This window comes from Eumetopias jubatus, unplaced genomic scaffold, assembly GCF_037043125.1.
Source record: "Eumetopias jubatus isolate StellerSeaLion01/CBP00866 unplaced genomic scaffold, mEumJub1_p1.0 scaffold_9, whole genome shotgun sequence".
Taxonomy (NCBI): domain Eukaryota; kingdom Metazoa; phylum Chordata; class Mammalia; order Carnivora; family Otariidae; genus Eumetopias; species Eumetopias jubatus.
In genome coordinates, this window is record NW_028274815.1 from 117,309,517 (window position 1) to 117,336,611 (window position 27,095).

General features: G+C 52.5%; 1 protein-coding gene and 1 pseudogene across 2 annotated transcripts; one reads left to right on the top strand and one right to left on the bottom strand.

Annotated features, from left to right (window-relative positions):
- Nucleotides 1–627: 627 nt before the first annotated feature.
- Nucleotides 628–15,230, top strand: ERGIC3 (ERGIC and golgi 3). Of its 2 annotated transcripts, XM_028118755.1 has the most exons (13): nt 628–785; nt 924–994; nt 1,099–1,186; nt 1,401–1,520; nt 7,152–7,245; nt 8,060–8,225; nt 8,370–8,427; nt 12,476–12,507; nt 13,736–13,832; nt 13,910–13,974; nt 14,539–14,675; nt 14,755–14,810; nt 15,013–15,230. In XM_028118755.1, the coding sequence occupies exons 1-13, from the start codon at nt 698–700 to the stop codon at nt 15,090–15,092; spliced, it is 1,152 nt and encodes a 383-aa protein (XP_027974556.1). In that variant the 5' UTR covers nt 628–697; the 3' UTR covers nt 15,093–15,230. The 2 variants fall into 2 exon arrangements, with proteins under 2 accessions (XP_027974556.1, XP_027974557.1); XM_028118756.2 differs by lacking the exon at nt 924–994 and having other exon boundaries at nt 633–785.
- A 1,634-nt stretch (nt 15,231–16,864) lies between these two features.
- LOC114220744 (fer-1-like protein 4) overlaps nt 16,865–27,095 on the bottom strand; it is a 31,053-nt pseudogene continuing 20,822 nt past the window's right edge.

Here is a 27,095-nt window from a genome sequence, read left to right on the forward strand (position 1 = left end):
AAATTAATGGCTTAATAGAACAAAAATTTGTTTTTTCAGTTTCTGTGGGTTAGGAATTCAAGAGTGGTGTGGTGGGGTTGCCTTGCCATTAACTGGCTGTGATCCAGGGCAAGTTACTTAGCTTCTCCAGGGCAGTTTCTCTTTCAGAAAATGGAGATAAAAGTCCCACCTACTTTCCACAGCAGTGATTCTCAAACTAACTGCAGGGAATCACCTGGGACCAAGTCCTAGAGTTTCTGATTCAGCAGGTCTGTGGTGGGGCCCAATACGCATTTTTAACCAAGTGCCCAGGTGATGACGAGGTTGCTAGCTGGAGACACTTTGAAAGCCACTGTGCTAGGAGGTTCCATGTTGTTCCAGGCCTCTGATGCGAAACTCTTGGCGCAGTTCCTAGGTCAAGGCAAGCGAATGCTGCTATTACTGTTTCTGCCCCGCAGAGTCGTCTCCGGGCGCCCTGTCCACAAGACAAGACCAAGACCGCCGGGACTGAGAGAGCTGTTCCCGCCACGGTGTTAAAACTCTGCCCTCCCCAGCACCCGTGGGCGTGGCGACCGGAGGGAGAATGCGAGCGAGGGGCGGGGCCAAGCGTGCGCATTGCTGCGCCTGCGTGCGGACGGGGGGCGTGGCTCAAGCTCCGAACCGGAAGCAGGAGGTTGCAGGGGCGGGCCGGCTGGCGTCCCCTTTCCGGCTGGTCCCCATGGAGGCGCTGGGGAAGCTCAAGCAGTTCGATGCCTACCCCAAGACTCTGGAGGACTTCCGGGTCAAGACCTGCGGGGGCGCCACGGGTAGGCCGCGGCGGGGCCGGGGTCGCGGGGACATGGGTGTCCGAGAGCTTGGCCGGGGCGCCTGGACCCTGCCGGGCCTACGGGGGGCTTGAGAGAGTGGAGCAGAGGCCCTTCTGACCCTCGCTCCCTTCCCCGCAGTGACCATTGTCAGTGGCCTTCTCATGCTGCTACTGTTTCTGTCCGAGCTGCAGTATTACCTCACCACTGAGGTAAGGGGCGGAGCCTAGTACGTGGGCGGGGCTCGGCATTCTAGGGATGGGAGTGGGGAATGAGAAGCATAGGGCCAAGTCTTACTGAGGTGGTGCTGCTCCAGGTGCATCCTGAACTCTACGTGGACAAGTCACGGGGAGATAAACTGAAGATCAACATCGACGTATTTTTTCCGCACATGCCTTGTGCCTGTGAGTACCCACCAGGGGTGGGAGTTGCAGGTTCTCAGGTGGGCTTCCAGATTCACACCTCCAGCCTTAGGTTCTGGACGGGACTCCAGGACAGCCTCTTTCCCCTAGTCCACTGCTGCCCCCAGACAATCCCAGCATCCTCTCACCCTCCAAAACCCAGATTCTCCCCTTGCCCCTAGGTTCCCAGTACCTTACCCTGACTTCCTGCTTCCAGATCTGAGCATCGATGCCATGGATGTGGCTGGGGAGCAGCAGCTGGATGTGGAACACAACCTGTTTAAGCAACGGCTAGATAAGGATGGCATCCCCGTGAGCTCAGAGGCCGAGCGTCATGGTAACTGTGGGGAGGAGGCCAGATCTCAGATCCCAGAGCTGGACATGCCCAAGCCCTTCCTTCTGGCAAGTGGGATGTGGCTGGCCAAATGACAAATGAAGCAACTAAGACCCAGAGAAGTCAAGTAGCTTGCTTAGGGTCCCCCAGTTATTAAGAATCAGAGTGGCCTGAAATCCAGGCTTCTGGCCTATGTATTGAGTAGAGTACTCTAGTTGGCTATCATTCTCAGAGGTCTCCAATCCCTGCCTATCACAGATGAGTAACAGAAGTTTGAGGATGGGACTCATGTGCTGTTGCCTTGGCAGAACTCCTCTAGATGGACCCACATTTCTCTGGGTGTTTGCTTCCCCGTCCCGTTAGCTGAATTCAGCCCTAGTGCTCTTCCCCTTTGGAATGCAGGGTGGCTTAAGGTTAAGAGTTTACATTCTTGAGTTAGATTGCCTGAATTCAGATGTAACTTTGTCTGTTGCAGTCTACGATCTCAGCTATAGAGTGGTGATAAACAGTAGTACCCACCACATGGAATTACAGGATCAAATGAAGTCATATATGCATGATGCCTGGTACAGAGTGGCTGGTCACCCTAACTCCGTTTCCTGTCCCTAGGCGGCCTCCCAATGCTTACGTTAACTGTTTCCCACCATAGCAAAACCCTCCTCAAAGCTATGATTTCTCACACCTTAGAGATTGCTGTGTTCTGAGTTTTATCAGTTGTTTGTTCAACAGCAATATATTGAACACCAGTAAAACCAGAGAATTGGCTGGTTTGGATATAGGGTATAAGAGAGCAGAGTCAAGGTTGATTCCAAGGTTTTGGGCCTGAGCAAATAAATGACTTGCAATAGGCATGACTATAGAGGAGAAAGAGGATTTGTGTGTGTGAGAGACAGGGGAGTATTATATATCTGCTGCTGTGTAACAGATTATCCTCAAAATTAGTGGCTTAATAGAACAAAAATTTATTTTTTCAGTTTCTGTGGGTTAGGAATTCAAGAATGGTGTGGTTGGGTAGTTCTAGCTTAGGGTCTCTCATGAGATTGCAGTCAAGCTGTTGGCTGAGGCTGCAGTCATCTGAAGGCTTGACTGGGGCTGGAGGATCTGTTTCTAAGATAGCTCACACGTGTGGCTGTTGGCAGGATGCCTCAGTGCCTTCACTACATGGGCCTCTCAGTAGAGCTGCTTGAGTGTCCTCACAGCATGGCATCTGGCTTCTCCCTGTGCATGTGATCTGGGAGAACACAAGGTAGAAACCACAGCATCTTTTATGACCTAGCCTCAGAAGTTGGACACCATCATTTCTGCATTATACAGGTGGTTACACAGATCAGCCCTATTCATTATGGGAGGTGGGGACTACATAAGAATGTGAATCCCAGGAGGTGGTGATCATTGGGGACCTGGGGACTCGTCCCACAAGGAAGGATGAGGATTGGGGAATAGATTTCAGGTTTGAGGCATGTTAAATTTGGGATGCCCATTTTATAGCCTTATGATGTTAAGGAGGCACTTAGATGTACCAGTTTAGACATTAGAGAAGGACTGGAGATATAAATGTAGGAGTTATCAACATTCAGATGGCATTAAAGCCATGGGACTAAAAGAAAACCTAGGGAGTAAATGTAAGGAGAGGTCTAGGAACTATACCCTGAGCTCCCCCAATATTTAGAAGTCAGGAAATGAGGATCCAGGAAGGAAGACTGAGAGCCATTAAGGTAGAAGAGAAATAGGAGATGTTGCAAAAGCCAAGTGGAGGAAGAGTTTCAAGAAGAGAGAGTGAGCAACTGTCAAAAGCCACTGATAGTCCCGTAAAATGAGTAAGAGTTGACCATTGCAAATGGCAACATGGAGGCCACTGGGGACTTTACAAAGAATAGTTTCGATACTGTTGAGGATGAAAATCTGATTAAAGAACAGAAAAGGAAAGAGAGACATTGAGTGAAAATAACGCTTTCAGGTGTTTTGCCATAAGAGAGAGCAGAGAAGGGGGGTAAGGGCTGGCGGAGAATGCATTTGGTGTGGTGGATTTGGTGGGGAGATTAAGTAGACTCGGTTGCTTCTCTGTTCTTCGTAGAAATTGAAAGCAAGGTCATTAACTAAGAGTGAAGAAAGGGAAGCGGATTTTGGGAGCCTAAGATGAGAGGAAAAGCTATAAATTAGTCATCTCAGGCGGTGCCTGGGTGGCTCAGTTGGTTAAGCATCTGCCTTTGGCTCAGGTCATGATCCTGGGGTCCTGGGATCAAGTCCCGCATGGGGCTCCCTGCTTAGTGGGGAGTCTGCTTCTCCCTCTGACCCTCCCCCCTCTCATGCTCTTCTCTCTCTCTCTCTCTCTCTCTCTCTCTCTAATAAAATCTTTAAAAAATTTAAAAAAATAAATTAGTCATCTCAGAGAATAGGAAAGTGAGCTGATTAGTGAAATGAAGTAGGATTGCCAGACAGTCTTAAGGGAGGCACAGGCAAGAAGTAGGTCCAGAGAGTTGAATTTAACCAGCGTTTGGGTTTTGCTAGGCTTGCACAACAAAGAGAGCAAGGAACAGACGGGTTCTGGTTCTGTGCAAGGGAATAATTAGAGCAGCGGGCCGTGGAATTTACTTTCCAGCTTTGTCAAGATATAATTGAAATACAACATTATGGGGGTGCCTGGGTGGTTCAGTTGGTTAAGCGTCCGACTCTTGGTCTCAGCTCAGGCCTTTATCTCAGGGTTGTGGGTTCAGATCCCACGTTGCTCCATGCTGGGTATGGAGCCTACTTAAGAAAAAAGAAAGTAGAACATTGTGTAAATTTAAGATGTATCATTTGATGATTCAATTACATATGTATTATGAAATAATTACCACAATATGGTTAGTTAACACATCCATCACTTCACATACTTATCTTTTGTGTGTGTGGTAAGAACATTTAAGAACTACTCTTAGCAACTTTCAAGGCGCAGTTGGTTAGGCGACTGCCTTCGGCTCAGGTCATGATCCTGGAGTCCCGTGATCGAGTCCCACATCGGGCTCCCTGCTCAGCGGGGAGTCTGCTTCTCCCTCTGACCCTCTTCCCTCTCATGCTCTCTGTCTCTCATTCTCTCTCTCTCAAATAAATAAATAAAATCTTAAAAAAAACTTTCAAGGATACAGTACAGTATTATTAACTATAATCACCATCCTGTACATTAGATCCCAGAACTTACTCATCTTATAACTGGAAGTTTGTACACTTTGACCAACATCTCCCCATTTCCCCCACCTCCCAGCCCTTGGCAACCACCATTCTATTCTCTGTTTCTATGAATTAGGCTTTTTTAGATTCCACATGTAAGTGAGATCATAAAGTTGTCTTTTTCTGACTTATTTTACTTAGTATAATGTCCTCAAGGTTTATCCATGTTGTTGCAAATAAAGGCTTTCCTTCTTTTTATGGCTAAATGATACTCCATTATGTATATATACACCATATTTTCTTTATCCATTCATGTGTGACGGACACTTAGATTGTTTCCATGTCTTGACTAAGTAATGCTGCAAAGAAAATGGGACTGCAGATACCTATAAGATGTGATTTTTTTTTTTTTTGGATATATACCCAGAAGTGGGATTGCTAGAACATATGGTAGTTCTCTTTTTAATTTTTCAAGGAACTTCCATACTGTTCCATAGTGGCTGCACCAATTACATTCCCACCAACAGTGCACAAGGTTCTCTTTTCTCCACATCTTTGTCAATACTAGTTATTCTTGTTCTTTTTTTTTTTTTAAGTAGGCCCTACACCTAATGTAGGGATCAAATTCACAACCCCGAGATCAAGAGTTGCATTCTCTACTGAGTGAGTCAGCCAGGCACCCCAAAACTAGTTATTTCTTGTTTGTTTGTACTTATTTATTTCTGAATGATAATAGCCATTCTAACAGGTGTGAGGTGATACCTTATGGTTTTGATTTGCATTTCCCTGATTAATGATGTTGAGCTCTTTTCCATTTGCCTGTTGGTCATTTGTATGTGTTCTTTTGAAAAATGTTTATTCAGGTCCTTTGTCCATTTTTAATTAGATCGTTTGCATGTTTGTTTTGCTGTTGAGTTGTATGAGCTACTTATATATTTTGGCTATTAACACCTTATCAGACATATTATTTGTGAGTATTTTCTTGTATTCCATAGGTTGCCCTGTCATTTTGTTAATTGTTCCCTTTGCTGTGCAGAAGCCTTTTATTGTGATGTAATCCCACTTGTTTATTTTTGCTTTTGTTGCCTATACTTTTGGTGTCGTAACCAAAAAACTATTGCCAGGATCAATGTCAGGGAGCTCTTTCCTTATTTTCTTTTAGGAGTTTTACAGTATTAAGTCTTACATTTAAGTCTTTAATCATTTCGAGTTAATTTATTGAGTTGTGTAAGCTAGGGGTCCACTTTCATTTTTTGCATATGAATATCCAGTTTTCCCAGCAGCATTTATTTATTTTTTTAAGATTTTATTTATTTATTTGAGAGAGAGAATGAGATGGAGAGAGCGAGCATGAGAGGAGGGAGCATCAGAGGGAGAAGCAGACTCGCCGCTGAGCAGGGAGCCCGATGCGGGACTCGATCCCGGGACTCCAGGATCATGACCTGAGCTGAAGGCAGTCGCTTAACCGACTGAGCCACCCAGGCGCCCCCCCAGCAGCATTTATTGAAGACCAACAGTCCCTTCTCCATTTGGACCATGGAACTTAAATACGGAGGGAAGCGAGGGCATGAGGGAGTGATAATGTTAGTGTTGTCAAAGAATTGGTGGTTTCTGGGTACCAGAGACATTTCCCAGATGAGCTGGGAAAATAAGGATAAATACTCGAGATTGGGATACTCGAAATTGTGGAAGGTTTGCGGTCATTGGAAATAAGGTCTAGGTGTGTGTGGAAATGAAGCGGGATGAGGCTGAGATGAGATGACAAAATACAACTGTGGGAAGACAGGAGGTCGGGTTATTAAATATTGAAGTCTGCGGTTAGGAGGAGGTAGTTACAGGCAGGGAATCGGGCACGGAGAGGAGGCCTGAGGTGTAGCTCCAAGGTGAGGGGGTTAAAGGCACACACTTTGGAACTGGGGGCTGAAATCTGCCTCTTACTGTGTCGCATTGGACAGAGCCACTTCTCATCTCTGAGTCTCCGAGCCTTTGCAAGTATGATGTGGGTAATAATAATCCCCACCTTCCTAGGGTCCATGTGCAGGTGAAAGACATTCTGTGCACAGTGACCTATAGTCAGGTAACATTTAGTATTTGCGGTTATTGTTTCATTACTAGTACTTTTATTTAGAGAAATAATAGATGTGTGGAAGTGCTTAGTGCCTGACACATAGTGTACACCACATAAATATTGGCTATTTTTTTTAAGATTTTATTTATTTGAGAGAGAGAGAGTGAGGGAGAGGGACAAGCAGACTCCCCACTGAGCAAGGAGCCTGATGCGGGGCTCGATCCCAGAACCCTGGTATCATGACCTGAGCTGAAGGCAGACGCTTAAGCAGCTGAGCCACCCAGGTGCCCCAGTATGAGCTATTATTATAGCTTTTATTATTCCCAGGCCACAGGCCAAAGGGCCTATGAGGGGGTCAGGGGTGCAGATTTCACTCTCTCTGCTCCCAGCTGATGCCCCTGCCTCTGTCCTCCCCTTAGAGCTTGGGAAGGTCGAGGTAAAAGTGTTTGACCCTGACTCCCTGGACCCTGATCGCTGTGAGAGTTGCTACGGTGCCGAGACGGAAGACATCAGGTGAGCCAGAGGTGGGGGGCTCCTGCTGGGCACTCTGTTTCAGCCATCCTCAGCCTGTGTCGGACTCCGCAGCAGGTGGGTGAAGTTGGACCAAGAGTTGAGCGGGGATGGGGTGCGTGCCTCAGTCACTGCTCCTGCTGCAGGTGACTGGGGCTCTGTGGCCAGGCCCTGCGTGGGGCCACAGCGGGGGGGCGAGGCTGGAGTGGTGCCCGCTCTGGTTCAGAAGTGGCCTCTGGAGTCCAGCTGCCTGGGTTCCACCCCTGTGCCTTGGGCAAAGCCACATAACCTGTCTGGTGAAGGGGGTGATGGTAACACATTTCCTGTAAACAGTCACATCAGGATTAGATGTATCCTGTATAAAAAGCACTGAGATTGAAGGCCCAGCCCAGGTAATTAGGCCCGTGATATGTGGCCACTGCTCTTATGTTCCTCGGGCCCTGGCCCCTGAGAAGCTGATTCGGCGGGTCTAGGGTAGGGCCTGGGGATATGTATTTAATATTTTTTGCACTGTGGTAAAATATACATAACTTTTAAAACTTACCATTTTAACCGTTTTCATGTGTACCATTCAGTGGCATTGGCTGCATTCAGTGTTGCGCGGCCAGCACTGCTCTCTGCCATCCCAAACAGAATGGAGATACGTACTTCTAACAGTCCTGCTGCCTCTGAGGGAACGGAGTTTGGGAACAGTTGGTGGCCAGGGATGAGGCCGGCAGAGGCTTCGTTAGTGGACAGAACTGCTCTGTCCCCCAAGCTGCGAGCTCGGGGTCCGTGCCTCTGTGTTGCTTTCACCCCGCACCCCCCTCTCCCGCAGGTGCTGTAACACCTGTGAAGATGTGCGGGAGGCCTATCGCCGTCGGGGCTGGGCCTTCAAGAACCCAGACACTATTGAGCAGTGCCGGCGAGAAGGCTTCAGCCAGAAGATGCAGGAGCAGAAGAATGAAGGATGCCAAGTATATGGCTTCTTAGAAGTCAACAAGGTACGGGAGGGACTGAGGTGGGAAAGGGCCAGCTCAGCTGTGGGCTGGCCCCGCTCCACGGTGAACCGAGGGCCCACTGAGGCCCTCAGGAGACCAGAGGAAGGGAGGAGACGGCTGGAGAATGAGACAGAATATCCGCTACAGGTGGCCGGAAACTTCCACTTTGCTCCCGGGAAGAGCTTCCAGCAGTCCCACGTGCATGGTGAGTGGGCCTGCATCCGCCAGGGAGTTTTCAACCCCGGATGCCCTGGCGAGTTTGAGCGCCCCTCCACCTGGCCCGGGGAGACCCCCATCTCGGGGCAGGAGTTCGGTCCGCGGTTAAGAGCATGGGCTGGGGAGCCAGACTGCCTGGGTTCAGAGTTCAGTGTCAGACCTTACTGGCTGTGTGAAACTTGGAGGAAGTTTCTTAATCTTTTTGGGCTCGTTTCCTCCTTTATAAGATGGAGAGGCTGGTCCTTCTCTCCCAGGGTGCTTGTGCAGGTGAAGGCCGCAGCACTGCGCCCGGCTGTCTAACGGGTGGCTCCCAATATCACGTGAGCCGCATGGGAGGCTTTGGGGTCAGCAGAGCCGGTTTGAAACCCAGGTTCGGCCCCTCCTGAGTTTGTCAGATTTGGGGACTTCAGAGCCCCGCTCAGTTTCTTCTCCTGTAAAATGGGGCTGCAGATACTAGGACCTCCCTCACAGGGTGGTTCCCAGGGATGAATAGATGGGATTTATTTTCATTCATGTATTCATTCGTGCACCCGCTGGATATTTAGTAGTCACTGCGTGCCCCCTTCGAGTCTGGGTGCTAACAGTACAGCACCGAGCAAAACAGTACTTGTCCTGAGCGTTCTAGTAAAGCAGACCGTAAACAAGTATGTAGAATGTATGGACTACCAGATGCTATTAAGTACTACAAACCCAAGAAAGGCAGGATAAAGATGACAGAGGTGAAGGGCTCTGGGGAGATGGTACATGTGTGCTGCTGGGTATTGGGCAGGCGGTGAGGGCCTGATGGGGCGGCATTTGAGTAAAGACCTGAAGAAGGTGAAGGAGCTGGCCATAAGGGTGTCCGGGCGAAGGGTTTGAAGCAGAGAGAAGAGCAAATGCAAATCTCTGAGCCGAGAATGGGCTTGGTGAGTTGGAGGTACGGTAAGAAAGCGGGGGGCTGGAGCACAGCGAGCGGGGTGGTGTGGTTAGGGATAAGGTGAGCCAGGTACCCGGCTTGGGAGGCCACCACAGGGACAAGGACTGTCACTCTCCATGAGACACAAAGCCATCGTAGGGCTCTGAGGAGGTGCTACATGATGTGACTTGACTTTGCAGAGGTGGGCAGCGCTCTGCTCTGTGGACAAGACTGGGGGGGGCAGGACAGAACCAGAGAAGCCGATGGGAGGCCATGGCCGTGATCCATCCGGGCACAGGATGGTGGGGGCCGGGCCAGAGTGGTGCGGAGGGGCAAGCAGGAATTGCTGATGTTGGAGGGTAATGCCGATGGGCGAGGTCAGGGACGACTCGGACATCTTGTGGCTTAGGAGTGAGAAGGATGAAGTTGCCATTTAGGGAGAGGGGAACATTCAGATGAACGGGTTTAGATGGCTGGACGAATAAAGCAGGAATTCGGCGTCTGACGTGTTCTGACCGGTGGGCTCTGGGTGTCTTTTTAGACAGCCCAGATGCAAGTAAGCAGCTGGCTGTTGGATCTGGAGGTCAGGGGAGAGGTCTGGCCCCAAGATGCATATGTGGGAGTCCTCGGGTATGTAAAACCATGGAACGGGATGACGTTGCCCTGTAGGTGAGGGTGGGCGGGGAGGAGAGCTCCACCATCAGAGGACACAGGCGTCGGGAGAAAGCGGCGCTCGTCAGACGAGAAGCCCGCCGAGAGGTGGTGTCCTGAACGCCCGGGGAGGGAGGCGTTTCCAAACCCAGACCAGATGTTTCTGGACGTGGGGTAAGAGTTGCCCATCGGGTGTATGACCTTGACAGCCGTTTTCGTGGAGCAATAGGGAGCACCCACTGCGTGGCTCAGGAAGTAAAGGGAGAGGAGTTGGAGCCAGTGAGTAAGGACCGCTCTTCCGTGGAGTCTGCTCGAAAGGGAGGAGAGTGGGCTGGAGCTGGAGGGAACGTTTGGACTCAAGGGAGGGGTTTTGCAAGATGTGTGAGGTAGCAGTCGGTTATATGCAGAGGGGACAGTCTGCGGCAGAGCTGGCCAGTCATGCTCTGGGGCGGGTGGGACCGTCGCTGGAGTGAGGGCCTTGAGAAGGAAAAAGAAGACAGAATTGAGTGCCCTAGGAGTGTAGGAAGCCCAGACTTGGTGAAAGGCAAACGAAATCAGGACAGGTAGGATGGCAGCTGGCTGATGGGGAGATTGTGGGGAAGGGCAACAAGGTTGTGGGGGAGAGAGTTGCGGCCAGAGGCTAGAGCCATTGAGTAGAGGCGCGGAAGGGCCAACCTGCGCTTCTATGTGGATCTCGAAGTGACTAAGACAAGTAGGGAGAGTTGGTATAGTTTGCCATGAGCTGCAAAGCTGGGGATTTTTAGGGCAGCTCTAAGGGCCATGGTCTGGAAGTGGCATTAAGGAGCAAGGCCTCACTTCAGGCCACGGAGGAGGCTAAGTGTGGGGGAGAAATTGTCACCCCTGAGGGGGCTGCGGGGAAAAGTACCTTCAAGGGAGGGCCAGGCCAAGGTTGGAGCGAGACGGTGAGTGGCATGTGTAGTGGCGGAAGATGTAGGGGTTTTACTGATGAGTCACGGGGGCCCCTGGGAGGGCCTGGGAGGGATAGGAGTCAGGATCATATTAGGGGACGTACAGAGCCACAGTGTGACTGGAGTCCGGGAGTGAGAGATGAGCTGGCAGTCCTGAGCTGCCCAGGGACTAAGGTGAGCGGGAGCAGCGGCCTGCTGGAGGTAGCCCTGCTGGTCTGGAAGGCGGCGTGCGGGGGTGAGGCTGATGGCTGGGCCGGGGCAGAAGGTGAGTCCAGAGCCCCCTCTTCTGGAGGGAGTCAGGGGAAGGGTGGTCTCACGGGGATGCTGGGAGATGGTCAGTGTCGAGGTTGGCACGGGCCCTGGTGCAGAAGAAGGTCTGGTGGCCCCCGCAGCTGCTCTGTTCCTCCACTTGGGCAGAGCAAAGGTGCTCTGCATCCCGAGAGGATGTTCAAAACACAAAGCTACAGTTGCCTGAGACCAGAGATCTGGTTGAATGGAAGGTCTGGGAGCTAGTTTCTGACATCTTTGTTGCTTTGGGGGTGGTGGGGGGATTATAAAGTTTACCTCATACTTTTCCATCTTAGATCCTACCTGGTCCTCAGGACAGCCCTTTGTAGAAATCACTGAGGCCCAGAGAGGGCAAGTGACTTGCCCAAGGTCACACAGCTAGGGAAGTGGCTTATTGGGCTCTAAATCTTTTATTCTTCCTAGGCCACCATACTTCCGCCCCCAAGACCCCTTGCATTCCTCCCTGGCCAGGGAAGAGTTCCCCTAGGGGCGGGACCAGGAGGAGGCTTGTTAGCTGGGTCCAGACCCTGCTGCTGAGGCAGGAATATTCCAGCCTTCCTTTCTACCGTGTGTCTTACTCCGTAGTTCTCGTTGTGAAGCTCTCAATCTTTTTTTTCTTCCTCCCTCTCTCTCCTGCCCTCCCCCATGCTGCAGTCCATGCTGTGGAGAGTAAGTGGCCCTGCCCCAGGGAGGCAAGCCTCCGCTTCTGGGGCAGTCTACCCTCCCAGGACAGGGGGGAGGTTTGGATGGTCCTGGGATTGGGGTCTTACTTTTCAGGTAGGGTTCCTTGAAGTAGAGATCAGGGCCAGAGGGCAGGAAGCACTGGTTCTGGAATAAATGGTACAGGGTACCCATGGCATTTCCTTTGGGGGTTGTGAGGGTGGGGGGGCACAGGGGTCGGGGAAGACCACCTTCTCAGGGCCCACCTCACTTGGGGCTCAGCGATTGGCCCTCAGCTGTATTTAGTGAGAGACCAGAGTCAGTGGGGTTTGTCTCCTGAGGTGCAAGCGGGGACTTGATGGGAGTGGAAACCCGGGAGATGCCCGTGGAGGGCTCCCTGTACGTGTCAGGAGGGAATCAGGGTCTGTGTTCTTAAGGCCCGAAGAGGGCGTGGACTCGCACACAGGCCCAAGGCAGGCCTGACGGGGGATGAAGGGTCAGAGGAGCTGGGCAGTCACACTCCCAAGAGGGGTGAGGAGGCCTGAGCAAGGACGCTGAGGGAGCCAGGAGGCCAGTCCTCTACACCTGGTGACATCTTCTCCCTTCTCTCCTAGTCCATGACTTGCAGAGCTTCGGCCTCGACAATGTACGTACCCGCCGGAAGTGATGCAGGGCGGTTGGGTGTGGGAGATGGTTGCTGCCTTCGTGTCTCCGTAGGGGTGTCCTGTGATGGGGGAGCAGATAAAAATATACCATATTCTTTTTTTTTTTAATTTTATTTATTTATTTGACAGAGGGAGAGAGCACAAGCAGGGGGAGCGGCAGGCAGAGGGAGAAGCAGGCTCCCCGCAGAGCAGGGAGCCCGATGCAGGGCTCGATCCCAGGACCCTGGGATCATGACCTGAGCCGAAGGCAGATGCTTAAACGACTGAGCCACCCAGGCGCCCCCAAAATATACCATATTCTGCCAGGGGATCAGTCTGAGGGTCAAGAACTGAGGTTTGCACAGGCCAGAGATGGGGGATGGGGCTGGACCGGAGTGTCCTGGGCAGAGGGATCCTCCGGCAAAGTCAGGAGGGAGTGGAGCACTTCTCAGAACCCACAGCGGCCGGTGTGGAGGAGGAGGCTGGAGAGGTTGGCTCGGCCTGGACCAGACCTCACAAGCCTCAGGCTGAGCAGCGGTTGGGTCTCTCTCCTGTAGGCGGTGGAGGCTATTGGCCCTTTAACCAGGGTCATGATGTAATCAGATTTGCATGTTTTTAAAAACCCCTCTAATGGCTGAGGTTAATAAAGACTGGAACAGGATGCCTGCGTGGCTCAGTTGGTTAAACGACTGCCTTTGGCTCAGGTCATGATCCTGGAGTCCTGGGGTCGAGTCCCACATCGGGCTCCCTGCTCAGCGGGGAGTCTGCTTCTCCCTCTGACTCTCTCTCTCCTCTCATGCTCTGTCTCTCTCTCAAATAAATAAGTAAAATCTTAAAAAAAATAAAGACTGGAACAGGACAGGAGTCAGAGCTGGGACACCTGGCGCCCCCCCCACCCAGTCCGAGCTCCCTTCGCTTGAGACTTCCAGGCAGAGCTGACACCTGCCATCCTGTCCGTGCCCAGCCTTTACTTGCTTTGTGCTTGGATGCAGCCAGAACCTCAAACTAGAGGCCCTGGGCTGTGGACTCTGTGAGAAAGGAGTTCCCTGGTGGGGTATGGGGAGGCCCGTGTTGGTCATGTTCTCCCAGGCAGGACCTCTCCCTCCCTCCCCCATCTGCACACATCCCCTCCCCAGCATCCTGTCTGCTGCTGTCCCGAGGAACCTTTGATGGGGTGAGGCCTGGTGGGGCCTTGAGTGCTTGAGGCTCAGGTGCTGGTGTTGCTTGCAGATCAACATGACCCACTACATCCGGCACCTGTCATTCGGGGAGGACTACCCTGGCATTGTGAACCCCCTGGACCGCACCAACGTCACCGCACCCCAAGGTACCAGCCTGGGAGGTAGCCCCCGGCTGCCAAAGCCCTGCCCGGCACCCATGTCCGGTGCTCTTTTCTTGCTGCAGCCTCCATGATGTTCCAGTACTTTGTGAAGGTGGTACCCACAGTGTACATGAAGGTAGACGGGGAGGTGAGTCTGCAGGAGCTCAAGTATCAGAGTCCGTCTTGGTGCCAAGCACTTGAGTCCTGCTGACCTGGGAAGTGGGGTGCTGCTCTTATCCCCGTATGATGGATGACAACCCGGGGCAGGGGGTAGGTGAGGTACCCTCACAGCCGGAGTGCCTGGTGCTCACTGTCCCCACGGTCTGCCCTGGGCTGGGGGCTAACCCTTCCCGGGTCCCCTCCTCCCCTTTCTGCTGTGGCCCGTGGAGCAGCATCTCGGCAGACAGGAAGTCAGGCCTGGCCTTGCCAGGAGCTCATGGTGCGGCCTTGGCGAGGTGCTTCCCATCCCTGAACCCACGCTGAGAGAATCACCCCTTGTAGCCCGGATCGGGACCAGAAGCCGGGGTGGTGAGGCTGAGAGTGTGTCTGGGTGGCCCCCGGGCCTTGCGGTGTTCATTAGCAACCTGGGGCCTCGTTTTCTCTCCCACACAGTCCGGGCGCTCCGGACAAGGGCAGGAGCAGGCGTAGGGCTGAGGGGGTTGGGAGCCAGGTCAGAGCCTCGGCCCCGGCCCAGATTCCCTTCCTGTCCCAGGTGCTGAGGACAAATCAGTTCTCTGTGACCAGACACGAGAAGGTTGCAAATGGGCTGATGGGCGACCAGGGGCTTCCCGGAGTCTTCGTGCTGTATGAGCTGTCGCCCATGATGGTGAAGCTGACAGAGAAGCACAGGTGAGGGTGGCGGAAGGGAGGGGCCCGGGACTGCGGGGAGGAGGGGTGCCGGCTGACCCCCGCCCCGTCCCTCCACCAGGTCCTTCACGCACTTCCTGACGGGCGTGTGCGCCATCATCGGGGGCATGTTCACAGGTTAGAAGCCCCAGGGCGTCTGTCTGGGGCTGGGGCGTGGTGGGGCATGTGAAGCCCGGGCTCCCTGCCAGAGTTTTAGTTGGGGAAGGAGGGCACATCAACGGCCAAGGGCAGATGCTGGCCTAGCCGGTTAGGGGACAAGGCTCTGGGGTCCAGCCAAGGGCCCAGCGGGGCCAGTGCCCGCCCTTGTATCTCTCCCCAGTGGCTGGACTCATCGATTCACTCATCTACCACTCGGCTCGAGCCATCCAGAAGAAAATTGATCTCGGGAAGACAACGTAGTTGTCTCCTTCCCCTCTGTTGTTCTCTTCTCCTCCTGTTTCTCTTTGGCCCTGTGGTCATTCCCAGCCTCTTCCCCACCCCACCCCCACTCAGCGCCGGTCTCAGTGCAGGTTGATAAATCTATTGATTGTGATAGTACTTGCTGGTCTCCATGTGCTTCTTGCGTCTGGCCAGAGCCTAGAAACAACCTCTCATCACAGCCACTTACTGAAGGCAGTCAGGACTGACAGATCGGGCCCTCTGGGAGCCCCACGTGGACATCCCCTGGCTAATAGGGCTTTATTCAAACCAGACGGATGTCCATCCCCCAGCCCTGTCCTCGGTCCCTCTTCTGCGGTGGTCTTCAGGCCTTTTGGGTTCAGCACCAGGGCTAAGATGGCAGTATGAGCTTCCTGGAGCCACCATGGCCCTCAGGCTCATGACGGTCTGAGCCCAGGGGTACTAGCCCTGCGTGCAGGCTGGGGCTTGCCACCTCTTCCGGGGCCTCTCCCTGCCACCCTGGGCTCAGTCTACTGAGAGGGGTCCAACCAGGTCATGTGCAGTCTCCTAGGTGGAGGCAGAACTGGAAAATGGAGGGAGGGTAGCAGTGGCCATTCTGGAGCAGGGCTGGCGTCAGACCCCCAGCTCTGGAGCTCATCAGGGCTTCCCATCACAGCCCTTAATACGTGCACAGAGCTAGGCCCAGGACCCCACTGTGCGGCAGCCCAGGGAAGCAGGGACGTCCAGCTGGTCAAGTTCATCTGATCGTTTCTCAGGGAGTGTCTGGGTAAGACAGCAGTAGGGAGGGAAGTAGGACGATGAGAGCAAAATATCTAGAGGCAGAAAGACCTGAACTTGAGCTCTGATGGGAGCCCTCACGAGTTGTGTGACCTTGGCCGGGTCTCCTCTGTAAGTTGCAGATCAGGTTGCCAGTTATGGTGAGCCTTGTTTTTTTGGTCAGCCAGAAACCATTCCTACTTAAGAGTGTCCTGAATTTCCTCTAGGAACCTCCCTGTCTACCTTCTCAGCTTCTGTGTTAGGGAGGAGGTTTGATGTCCCACCCTAAGCTCCAGGGAGGCCCCAATCAGCATAGCCCACCCCCCACCCCACCCTCCCACCCCCAGGGACCCAGTGCGGGCCAGGCTCCTTCAGGACTAGGAAAGCTTTCTCCTGGATGTGAATGTGGGCAGATGTGAGGTTGGTGCTGCCATCCTGCAGTTCTGATGGGGGACCCTGTCTACAAATGAGCTAGCCCCCAGAGGACAGCAGAGCTGAGCCCAGAGGCAGAGAACCAGTCCTAGTGACATCGTCTGAACCCTGTGACGAGCTGCCTGGTAAACCCCGGGAATTGCAGCTATGCCGGCTCCCCAGAATCCCTTTTTGCTTAAGCCAGCTTGGGCTGGGATTTCTGTTTGCAACCAAAAGTGTGCTGATGTGCTTACTCTCAGCGTTGAAGAATAAACTAATGACGTACACAAAGTGCTTGGCTGTCACAGAATGGATGGCAAAAGCCATAGCAGGTTAAGTGAAAGGGACCCAGTCATCGTCAGGAGCAGGTGCAACAGGTGGGCTGCCCAGAGGGCATGACAGCTCGGTGGCCAGGACTCCTCTAACTTGAACTTCCTGCCAGGTCCCGTTCTTCCTCGGGGCAGCCTCCCACACCCCTGGGTGACTCCCCAGCACCTGTCACCCAGGAACATCTCGGTTTTCCGCCCCCTGTATTACCACGTACAACCTATGTCCAGGCGTCAGAAGGGAGGCACGGTCAAGTTTATTCAAGGAAAGCAGTGAACTCAAACAGCTCGTGTGGGTGCGACGGACTCCCCAGGAGCGGGATTTGAGAGGCTGGGGTTCCGGGAAGAGGGTCCACGGTCGGTTAGGGTCAGGGCCGGTGGAGGGGGTTGGAAGATGACCTGCCTGGTCTGGCCGGGCATGCTGTAGACAACCAGGAGGAGGAAGACGGTGCCCAGGGCCAGCAGCAGCGGCGGCGCCTGGATGCGCCAGTACCGGCGCCAGATGAAGAGGAAGGCCTTCAGCGGGTTCACAAACCAGCTGAAGGACGTCTTCGGGCTGCTGCGGGGGGAGCGGGGGCGTTGGAACGCCGAGGAAGCCCCTGGGCCGCCCCGGCTCGAGCCCCGCCTCCCGTGCCTCCCCCTCACTTGGGCTTGTCCAAGGGCTCGGGCTCCTTCCGCCCCTTCCCCACTGGCCGCTTCTCCGCCTCCTTCGCGGTCAGCAGCTCAAACTCCGCCTCCACCTTCCCCTAGAGAAAGGGGGAACAGAGGCGGCGCTCGTAGGTGGGCTCAGGCCCGGCCCCGCCCCCACCCCCCGCCGCCCCCACCGTGAGGATGTGGACATTGCCCCCGGGGTCTGTGAACGCCAAGTCCTCCGGCCGGCCCTTCCTCCTCTTCCTCCGCCTCTTCTTGTCCGCTGGAGCCTCCCGCTGCTCCCGGGTCTCAGCCTCTGGCTCCCGCAGCTTCACCACAGGCCCCCAGCCCCGCAAGCGGCGGCAGCGAAAGAGGTTGCACCTGGGCCCCGCCCCGTCGCAGGCCAACTGCACGGAGCAGAGCTCGGGGCCTCAGCACCCCCCGCCCCAATGTCCGGCAGTTGCAGCCCCAGGGATCCTGCAAGTCCAGAGCTCCCGGGGTTAGGCGAGAGATCAAGGTCTGTCTGGGCCCCGGGGGAGAAGGCCGCACAGCAGGACTGTGCCTCGGGGCATCAGAAGCACAGCCCACGCGTCAGCAGCTTGTCAGAGCCTGGCCAAACGGCCAAGGATGGGACCAGAATGCCAAAGCAGGGACCATGGTGTCAGAGTCCAAAGTGACCTTGGATCAGGGACTTTGGGTGGGAATGGAGGTCACTGTGCTCTGGGCTACGTTCAGTAATGAGGCCAGAAAGCCAAGATTAGTGACCTAGGGTCTGAAACCCGCGATTCAGGGCTAGGTTAGAGTAGGGAACCAAGGGCCAGAGGGGCAGGGGCAGCGGGGGCAGAAATTGGGGCCTCGGGGGTGAGGCAGGAGGAAGGCCAAGCTGTACCAAGAAAGGCGTTGGCGGAGATGCGGTCATAGTCCCAGACCTGCAGGACCAGCACCACCGGCTGCCGGAACTCGGCCTCCTGCAGGGCGAAGGGTCCAGGCCTGCGGCAGACGCTCACCTTCCGCTCCATGGGCAGGTAGTTGAAGTGGAACACAAAGCGCCAGCTGAAATTCCCCTCCCCAGAGTTGAAGTGAACGTCTGTCTCCTGCTTGTCGTGCTCCAGGCCCTTCACCCAGCTGCAACCAGGGGAGAGGGGCAGGCGGAGCGCTGGGCCCAGGGCACAAGGACCCAACCCAAGACCCAGCTCTCCCCCAGCTCCCGGCACCCATCGTGGGCCTAGGAGACAGGGCTCTGGCTCAGCCCAAGGCCCAAGCGCCTGTGATCTCACCTTAGTCCACAGCCATCTGCCCAGGTGGCCCGCAGGCTCACCTTTTCACATAGATGTCACTGGACAGCTCTCCAGTGAGTGGGTTCACATCATCCAAAACCACATCCTCCCTGTTCCAGATGATGACTCTGAGCTCACAGCTGGGGGATGTAGTGGAAGAGTTTTCAGACTCTTGAGGGGGTCCTGACAGGGGCTGCAGGAAGCAGGAAGGACCTAGGCCATGGCCATCACATTCACTGAGCACCTCCATGTGTCCAGCTGGGTGATCAGGATGTCTGTGGGGCTTAAGGGGATCACCCCCACCACAGCAGATGGCACCAGGAATGGTCTGTTGACCAAAGCTGGTCTAACTAGTTTCTCCCATAAATTTGGAATCCAGAGCCTGAAAGGTTGAGTAACATCAGACACAGAGTTGGAGCCACCACCAGCCAGGGTGACATGCAAGCTGCAGTTCTAGGGTACAGGGGAGAGAAAGCCAGTCTGCAGTGACACGTGGGAGGGGGAGAGAGACAAAGTGGGGATGAGAGCGAGCAGTCCCTGAGGGGCAGGAGGGGCTCCAGCTTTCCTCTACTACCCCAAATAGCCCTGTCCTTAGCTGTCATGGGTTTTCCGGGATATCTCGTTTTCTCTTGCCCACCAGCAATTTCCTCTCATTTGTTGATAGCACCGTGATTTTCTGTTGATGAGCCCCCCCACCCCACCCCCATTGGCAGTCTGTGTGATTCTAGAGGGGAAGACCCACCTCCCCCTGGCTCCAGAGGTGGCGACACCCCCTAGGACATCACCCAGGACTGGCCAATCAGCGTATCCCAGCCCCCCAACCACAAGGATTGGTTAAGCGATCAGCATTGGAAGCAGGCTGCTCCGAGGAGAGTCAGCCCTGAGACTTTTGCTCTTGCTGGTAAAGACGTGTTTATTTTTCTGCTCAAGGAGTCTAGCTGGTAAGATGTAAGCCTGGCACTGTTAGCAGCAGCCACCCTGCCCCCAGACTGCAGAAGCCGCCCTGAGAGTGACAGCAAAGAAAGCAGAGCCCAGAGGGAGAAAGTGACAGATTGCGGACAGCATCTGAAGTACGAACCCCCTACGCACAGCTCCACTCCGACGAGCTCAAGTCCGAAGGGGGTTTTTTGGTATTTAAGCTCTTGGTTACAAGTGACAGAGCCCCTCCTCACAATGGCTTATGAGAAGGAAGGGAAATTAGTGGCTCACCTAACTGAAAAGCCTGGGTCACCAGCCTGTGCCTGTCCCAGGGGAGGAGGGGTCAGAGCGCTCACCTGATTGCCTGTCGAGGCTTGATGTCACCTGGGGGTGGGGCAGGCACATCGTGGGGGGAAGATATCGATCCACATGTGAAGGGATCCCTGGGAACACAGGACCAGACTGAAGGGTCCCACTGAGGACCCAACCTCCCCTGATAGCCTTGTGGCTAGAGGCTGTGCCTTGTCCTGACGGAGGGAAGAGCTGGGGTCCAGAGGGCACAGTCGGGTAGATCCCGGGGTGGCGGCTAGGGGGTGTGGGCGAGAAATGAAGGTAGAGTCTGAAGTGGGGGTTCCAGTGCTGAGGTTAAGGATCAGGCCCTGGAGTGGAAGGTTGAGGTCAAAAGTAAGATCTGGTGTTCCCAAGGTCCAGATCCTAGGGACCTGGGGTTGAGGTCAGATTGGGAGTGCCAGATCTGAGCCTTGGTGGCCCAGAGGTGCGGGATCCTGCAGGGACAAAGTCAGGGGAGGAGGTATGGAGTCCAGGATGGGGGTCTAAGACTGGAGTGGGGTTGCTGGGGACCAGGATCAGGAGCCAGAATCGGAAGTGGTCAGCAAAGGTCTTGGGGAAAGGGCATCATGAGGGCCCAGGGTCCAGGAGGAGGTGGGAGTCCTGGGGTTCTGGGGTTGGGTGCTGAGCCCTCCCTCACCTGCAGCAGCCCTGGGCTGCAGGGATGGTAGAGGGGCCAAGTTTTCATGTGCTCGGGCACCAGCTAGATCCCAAGCTCTGGCCTCTCTTGCCAGTGCCACAGCACCGGCAGTGCCTGCGCCTCCTCAGGGACCTCCCTGGTCCCCCTGGAAGCCCCCCCACCTGCAACAAGAGGTGCGCAAGCTTGGCTTCTGTACAGTTCCCAACGCTCCTGCCTTCCTCCCCCACCCCTCAACGGAAGTGCATAGCTGAGGTAGCTGCTGTTTGGGACGAAGCCCATGGGCTGGGAGGGCAAGTCCACAAGGCACAGAAAGTGGGGAGATGCTTCTCTAACAACTTTTCCCAGTGAAAAGCCAGCAGTCGAGGGACAGTGGGATTGAAGGGGCCACGGCTTTGCAAAAACTCTTGTTTAGGGACAGACCACCAGCCATTTATGAGGCATGAACTCAAGTCTGCAGCCATGTCTTGTCATATGAGACCCCTTATGGGCCACCCTATGTTCTGGAAGCTTGATTAGCTATGCCTCTGAGAGGTCTGCTTTGACTCTTTGAGGATCATGCTCACCTACAAAGACCATTTTCTCCCCACCATCCAAGAACCTCGTCCTTACTCAGCCAAACTCCCTTCCTCTGCTTGCCAAAGGAGGCAGGCTCTTCTGGGGACACACTAGAGTAGGCCCCAGGGGCCCCCTGTACCTTGTTTAACCATCTTGCTCCCTTGGGGTTGTCCATCAGAGAGGGGCTGGTACCTGGGGGCAGGGTCTCAGGTGGTGTCGGAAAGACTTTGCTGCCCACCTTGACGGCTCCGGCTCAGTATTCAGGGCCAGAGAGGCCACAGCGTTGGCACAGCCCCGCCAGGATCTGCGAAGGGTGGAATGCATCCCCACCAGGCATTGTACCCATCCCTGTGAGCAGAAAGAGAAAAATGCCTCAGTCGGGGTTAGCATATGGACACAGTTGGGCACAGGGGCAGGGATGGGGACCCCTGAAGACACGGGATCCAGGAGGCAGATTAGTCCCCCCTTATGGTAACCATGAAAATCGAAGATGTATGCCACATGCTCCAATGGAGGAGATATTGGTGTTACCTCCAATTTTGCAGCTGAGGAAATGGAGGCTCAGAATGATCAAGTGACTTATTATAAGACCCCAAATCCTAAGCCCAGGTCTTGACCCACTATGCTATATGGTCTTGGTCATGGGGAGGTCCCCTTCTATGAAATCAAAGGATCTGGACACACCAATGGGAATGTAAACTTGAATGTCGTTGGTCAGACTCAGAATGGCTCCTGAGGGTCTGTAGGACTCACATGTCATACTCGGAGGCCAGCCCACAGTTCACCCTGTGGTGGCTATAGAATCGGTTTTCCAGGTCAGTGTGGGTCTCCCTGATGAGGTCATCAGAACCCACGAGGTCATAATCAAACACAGCCACACTCAGCTCTGGCTCAGCAGGGAGAGAGATGCCGAGCTCCAGGACCCTGGCCAGGAGGGAGAATGGCTGAGGACACCCCCATGCCCTAGGAGGTGGTCTTGTGGGGGCAGGGGCTCCGGGGGTCTCAGCAGCCTCTGTCCATTCCCTCACCATCACCACGCCAGCTGCCTGAGTGGGAGCCCTGGGGCCCTGGGGTCAGATGGTAAAGGTGCTCCCATTCCCAAGCCCAGGGCCCAGCCTCACTCTCCAAAGACGGGATTCAGCTGCTTGGGGATGTAGTGTTCCTTGGTGCCCCACCACTCTCGGCCAGCACTCACCACCATGTAAGGGTCTGCCTTGCCGTTGGGGTCCGCAGGAGCCAGGTTGGTGGCCTAAGGGGACAGGAATTGGGGCTGAGAGAATTGTCACGGTTGTAACCCAAGGTTACCCTTGGTGGACCAAATCTCAGAGTTAAGTGTAAGCAGCAAGTTACCAAGGAGAGATCTCCCACCGTGAGGAATTAACTGAGGTTTGACAACATGACTTTTATTTTCTTTTAAATTAATTATGAAATGTTTAAGACCTACAAATAGGTATAATGAAAAATATAATGAAACAGAAATTATGTGGCAAGATGTATAGGGCTTTAATATTCAAATCATAACTTTCTGTATTATTCACTTTTATTTTTTACAATGATAAAGATATTTTAACTAATATAAAAATAAATCAATGACCATGTGTGTGCCTGGCTTAATAAAGAAAACACTACCAACAAATGGAATCCCCTTACCTGATTTAATTCCCTTTTCATCCCTGAAGTAGCCAGAACCCTTTACTTGAGGTTTAGGACTCACACACAAAAAAATGAAATAGTTTTATTACATGTACACACATCCCTAAGCAATATATAGCACCATTTTGCATGTTTTTTAACTTTATGTATTACACTTACTTTTCTGGTTTGATAACTACATCATTTAATAAATACATAACAAATTACTGAAGTATAATTTATATACAACAATATATTTTTAGTGTTTACACTCCTATCTGCAGTGGTATGAGCATTCCAGTTGCTCCAAATCTTTAGCAACACTTGGTATTGTCAGCCTTTTTTATTTTAACCATTCTAGCGTATGCAAAGTGGTAGCTCACTGTGGTTTAATTTGCATTTCTCTGATGACGAGGCATGTTGAGCATCTTTGCATATGCTTATTCACCTTGTGTATGATAACTCACTGCCCAGGGCACCTTTCATATGGAAACCAACCAATCCAGAGCCCGTGCTCTGAACCATCTCCTCCATCTGGCTCTTCTACTCCAGGAAGTAAGTTCCTCTGTCCTAATCACTCCAGAGCCAGGTACCAGATAAGAGACAGCGAGACAGCCCCTGTACCCAAGAGCCTGCTGGAATTATTCAACACTAACCAATCCTAAGTCGGCTTACCCTGCCTTGCCTTGCTTTTCCTGCAGAAACCACAACAGAGGCTCTAGCCCTTGCATTCTCCTTTGGACTTCCCTGTGTGGCCCTGTACTGCCCAGCCCACCCCGTCCTCTTGAGAACTGAAACAAACAACAGACTATCTTTCTTCTTCTTTTTTTTTTTTAATATTTATTTGTCAGAGAGACAGCGAGTGAGCACACAAGCAGGGGGAGTGGCATGCAGAGGGAGGAGGAGAAGCAGACTCCCTGCTGAGCAGGGAGCCCAATGCGGGACTCCATCCCAGGACCCTGGGATCACAACCCAAGCCCAAGGCAGACACCCAACCGACTGAGCCATCCAGGTGTCCCCAGACTATCTTTCAAAGGCAATCACCTCCTGATCTGTTGGCCTTGCCATACATGGATAATAACAAAATCCTGGATACATGATTTTAAAACAGTTCCTGCTTTTAATGTTTTTCCTCTAAAACCATGTATTTTCTTGGGAAGCTCAGCACTACGTTTAAAGAGGTTTTTACATTTTCTCTAGTATTTTTAGCTTTCAGTGAGCAATGCAGGCTTTAACCCTTCAGGTGTGCCCTTTCCCTTTGAGACAAAGATGCTGCTGACACTGAGCTCCACTGAGTGATGTCCTCCCCTGCTTCCTCTCTCTCTCACACACACACACAAACACACACACACACACACACACACACACACACACACACACAAACTTCAACCACGTGGCTCTTGATAGCTCTCCCAGGCTTCCTGCTGGTTTGCAGTTGTAAAGCTCTCCTGATTTCACCATAAGCAGAAGCTGGATTTTTGTTGTTCCCTTTGGTTTGGGATGATTTTCAGGAAGAGAAAGGGGAAATGCCCTGTTGGTGCCAACTTCCACAAATTGGGAATCATCCAATTTGCTTACTTCACCCAAATTTAAGTTTTTATTTTAATTCCAGTTAGTTAATATACAACATTCTGTTAGTTTCAGGTGTACAATATAGTGATTCAACACTTCCATACATCACCTGGTGCTCATCACGACAAGTGCCCTCCTTAATCCCCTTCACCTGTCTCACCCATTCCCCGCCCCCCTCGCCCACTGTAACCATCAGTTTGTTCTCTATAGTCGAGTCTGTTTGTTTCCCTTTGCTCATTTGTTTTGTTTCTTAAATTCCACATGAGTGAAATCATGGCATTTGTCTTTCTCTGACTGACATATTTCACTTATACTCTCTAGCTCCACCCATGACTTCATCCTAATTTGTGTTGGGAGGGATGCCTGGGTGGCTCAGTCAGTTATACATCTGCCTTCAGCTCAGGTCATGATCCCAGGGTCCTGGGATCAAGTCCCGCATGGGGGGGGGTTCCCTGCTCAGCGGGGAGCCTGCTTCTCCCTCTGCCTACCACTCTCCCTGCTTGTGCTCGCTCTCTGACAAAGTCTTAAAAAAAACCCACAAATTTATGTTGGGAGATTTATTTTTTGGGGGGGATTTATTCGTGTTGATACATGCTTCTGTACTTTGTTCAACTGAACTAGAGTATCTGTTGTATGGCTAACTCTCTCCCCTATTTAGGGACATGAACACTTTAGGTTATTCTAAAAAAAATTTTGTTACAGGGGCACCTGGGTTGTTCAGTCGGTTAAGCATCTGCCTTTGGCTCAGGTCATGATCGCAGAATTCTGGGATCGAGCCCCGCGTCGGGCTCCCTGCTCAGCGGAGAGTCTGCTTCTCCCTCTGCCCCTCCCCCTGCTCATGCTGTGTGTGTGTCTCTCTCTCTCAAATAAATAAAGAAAATCTTTTAAAAACACTTTTTTTGTTACAAATAATGCTAGGATGAGCAATTCTTATGTTTCCTTGTACACATATGTAAGAATTTGCCTGGGATCATATCTAGAAGTATAATTATTAGGTATTGACAATGAAAATCTTCCATTTTCCTGAATATGTCAAATTGTTCTCTCAAGCTGTTACAGCAATTTACATTCTGTGGCAGGCAGAATAGTGCGCCCCCACCACCAAGGATGTTCACCTTCAAATCCCCTGACACGGCAATGGGAACTCTGCAGATATGGTTAAGAATCACGAGTTTGGGGCGCCTGGGTGGCTCAGTCGTTAAGCGTCTGCCTTCGGCTCAGGTCATGATCCCAGGGTCCTGAGATCGAGTCCCACATCGGGCTCCCTGCTCAGCGGGAAGCCTGCTTCTCCCTCTCCCACTCCCCCTGCTTGTGTTCCTGCTCTCACTGTCTCTCTCTGTCAAATAAATAAATAAAATCTTAAAAAAAAAAAAAAAGAATCACGAGATTGACATTCCGTTCTCAACCAAAGCTTCTCTTTAAGTAGTTTATTATGGAAAACTGTCACACTAACTTAAAGGAAAGGGTGGGGAGATACTCTGCTAAACAAGTAAATAGAAATACTGAATGTGAAAAAAAAAGAATCATGAGATTATTCTAGTTTATCCAGGTAACCCAACGTAACCACAAATGTCCTTATAAGTGGAGGGGAGACAGGAGAGTCCGAGAGAGATCTGAAATTGCTACCCTGTTGGCTCTGAAGATGGAAGAAGAGGCCATGAGCCAAGATACAGAGACAGCCCCCAGGAACTCGAAAAGGCAAGTGAATGATTCTCCCCAAGAGTCTCTAGAAGGAATGCAGCCCTGCCAACAACTCTATATAGTCCAGTAGAACCTATTTTGGATTTCTGCCCTTCGGAACTATAAGATAATACATTTCTTGGGGAAGACATTGTTTTCTATTTCCCCCAGTTGGAGCAGAAGCTGAAACAGACCATTTCCCTAAAAGGTTCCCTTCCCAGTGGGTAGACTTCCTCTGGCCCACCTTTCACTAAGACCAGAGCCCTTCCTGGGCGCTGCTTCACGCAAGGGTCTTGGTTGTGGCTCCCATCTTCAATAGATTATTAGGACCCAAGGCTCGGGGTCCAGGTGTGGACAAACCTCTCAAGACAGCCTGCACTTCAGGAACTGGGATTCCTGCTGCCTCTTCATCCTATACCCATTGGGAATTCTTATTTTTCCATTCCATTGCCCGTTCTTATAAGCTTAGCATTCATTTAAGATTGTTTATCCAGCAGTTCTAGATATATTACATCGGGAAGTTATTTCAGACCATCTAGTCTGTGATACTGCTAGAAGCAGAAGATCAAATGACTCCTACCATCAAATTATGCACTAGGATATGCCACAGAACATTTCTTTAATTTCTGTCTTACTCAGAATCCTTATATTTAAACCAGATAAAAGCACAGTATCTATTCTGGGGCTGGGATCGAAGGGAACAGAGCAACCCACTCATTCCTCTCAATTCCCTGAGATGCCTTTCAGGAAACTTCAGGGCCCTGCTGAGTGCTGTATGCAAACCATAGCAAGGCAAGGACCTGTGTGAAGGTACTGAATGACACGCAATTGTGAAACTTGAGATTCAGAGCTGCACTCTTCTTGGAGTTATACTCACCAAGCTACGAACTAAGGGTCTAGAACTATGAAAAAGGAGTCAGAAGACCTAAGCTCTAAATCCGGGTTGTGTCATGAGCAAGCTCTGTAACCCTGGGGAGTCTCTTCACTTGTGCCTAAGATTCCCCACCTGAAAAATGAAGGAGGTAGACTCTGAGGTTCCTTCCAAATCCTTCAGTCTGTAGCTTTTATGTATATTACCTTTGCTGGAGTCAGAGGTGGGCTGGGGCGATGGATGCTCACCTTTACCACATATACTCTGACCAGGACCTTGATGGGCAGGTTCTGTGGGACTCCCCGGGAGATCTGGGGCTCAGAGAATGACACTGCCTCTGATTCAGGGTAAATAAGGAAGGATCCCTGGATTTGGGGGAGACAGAAA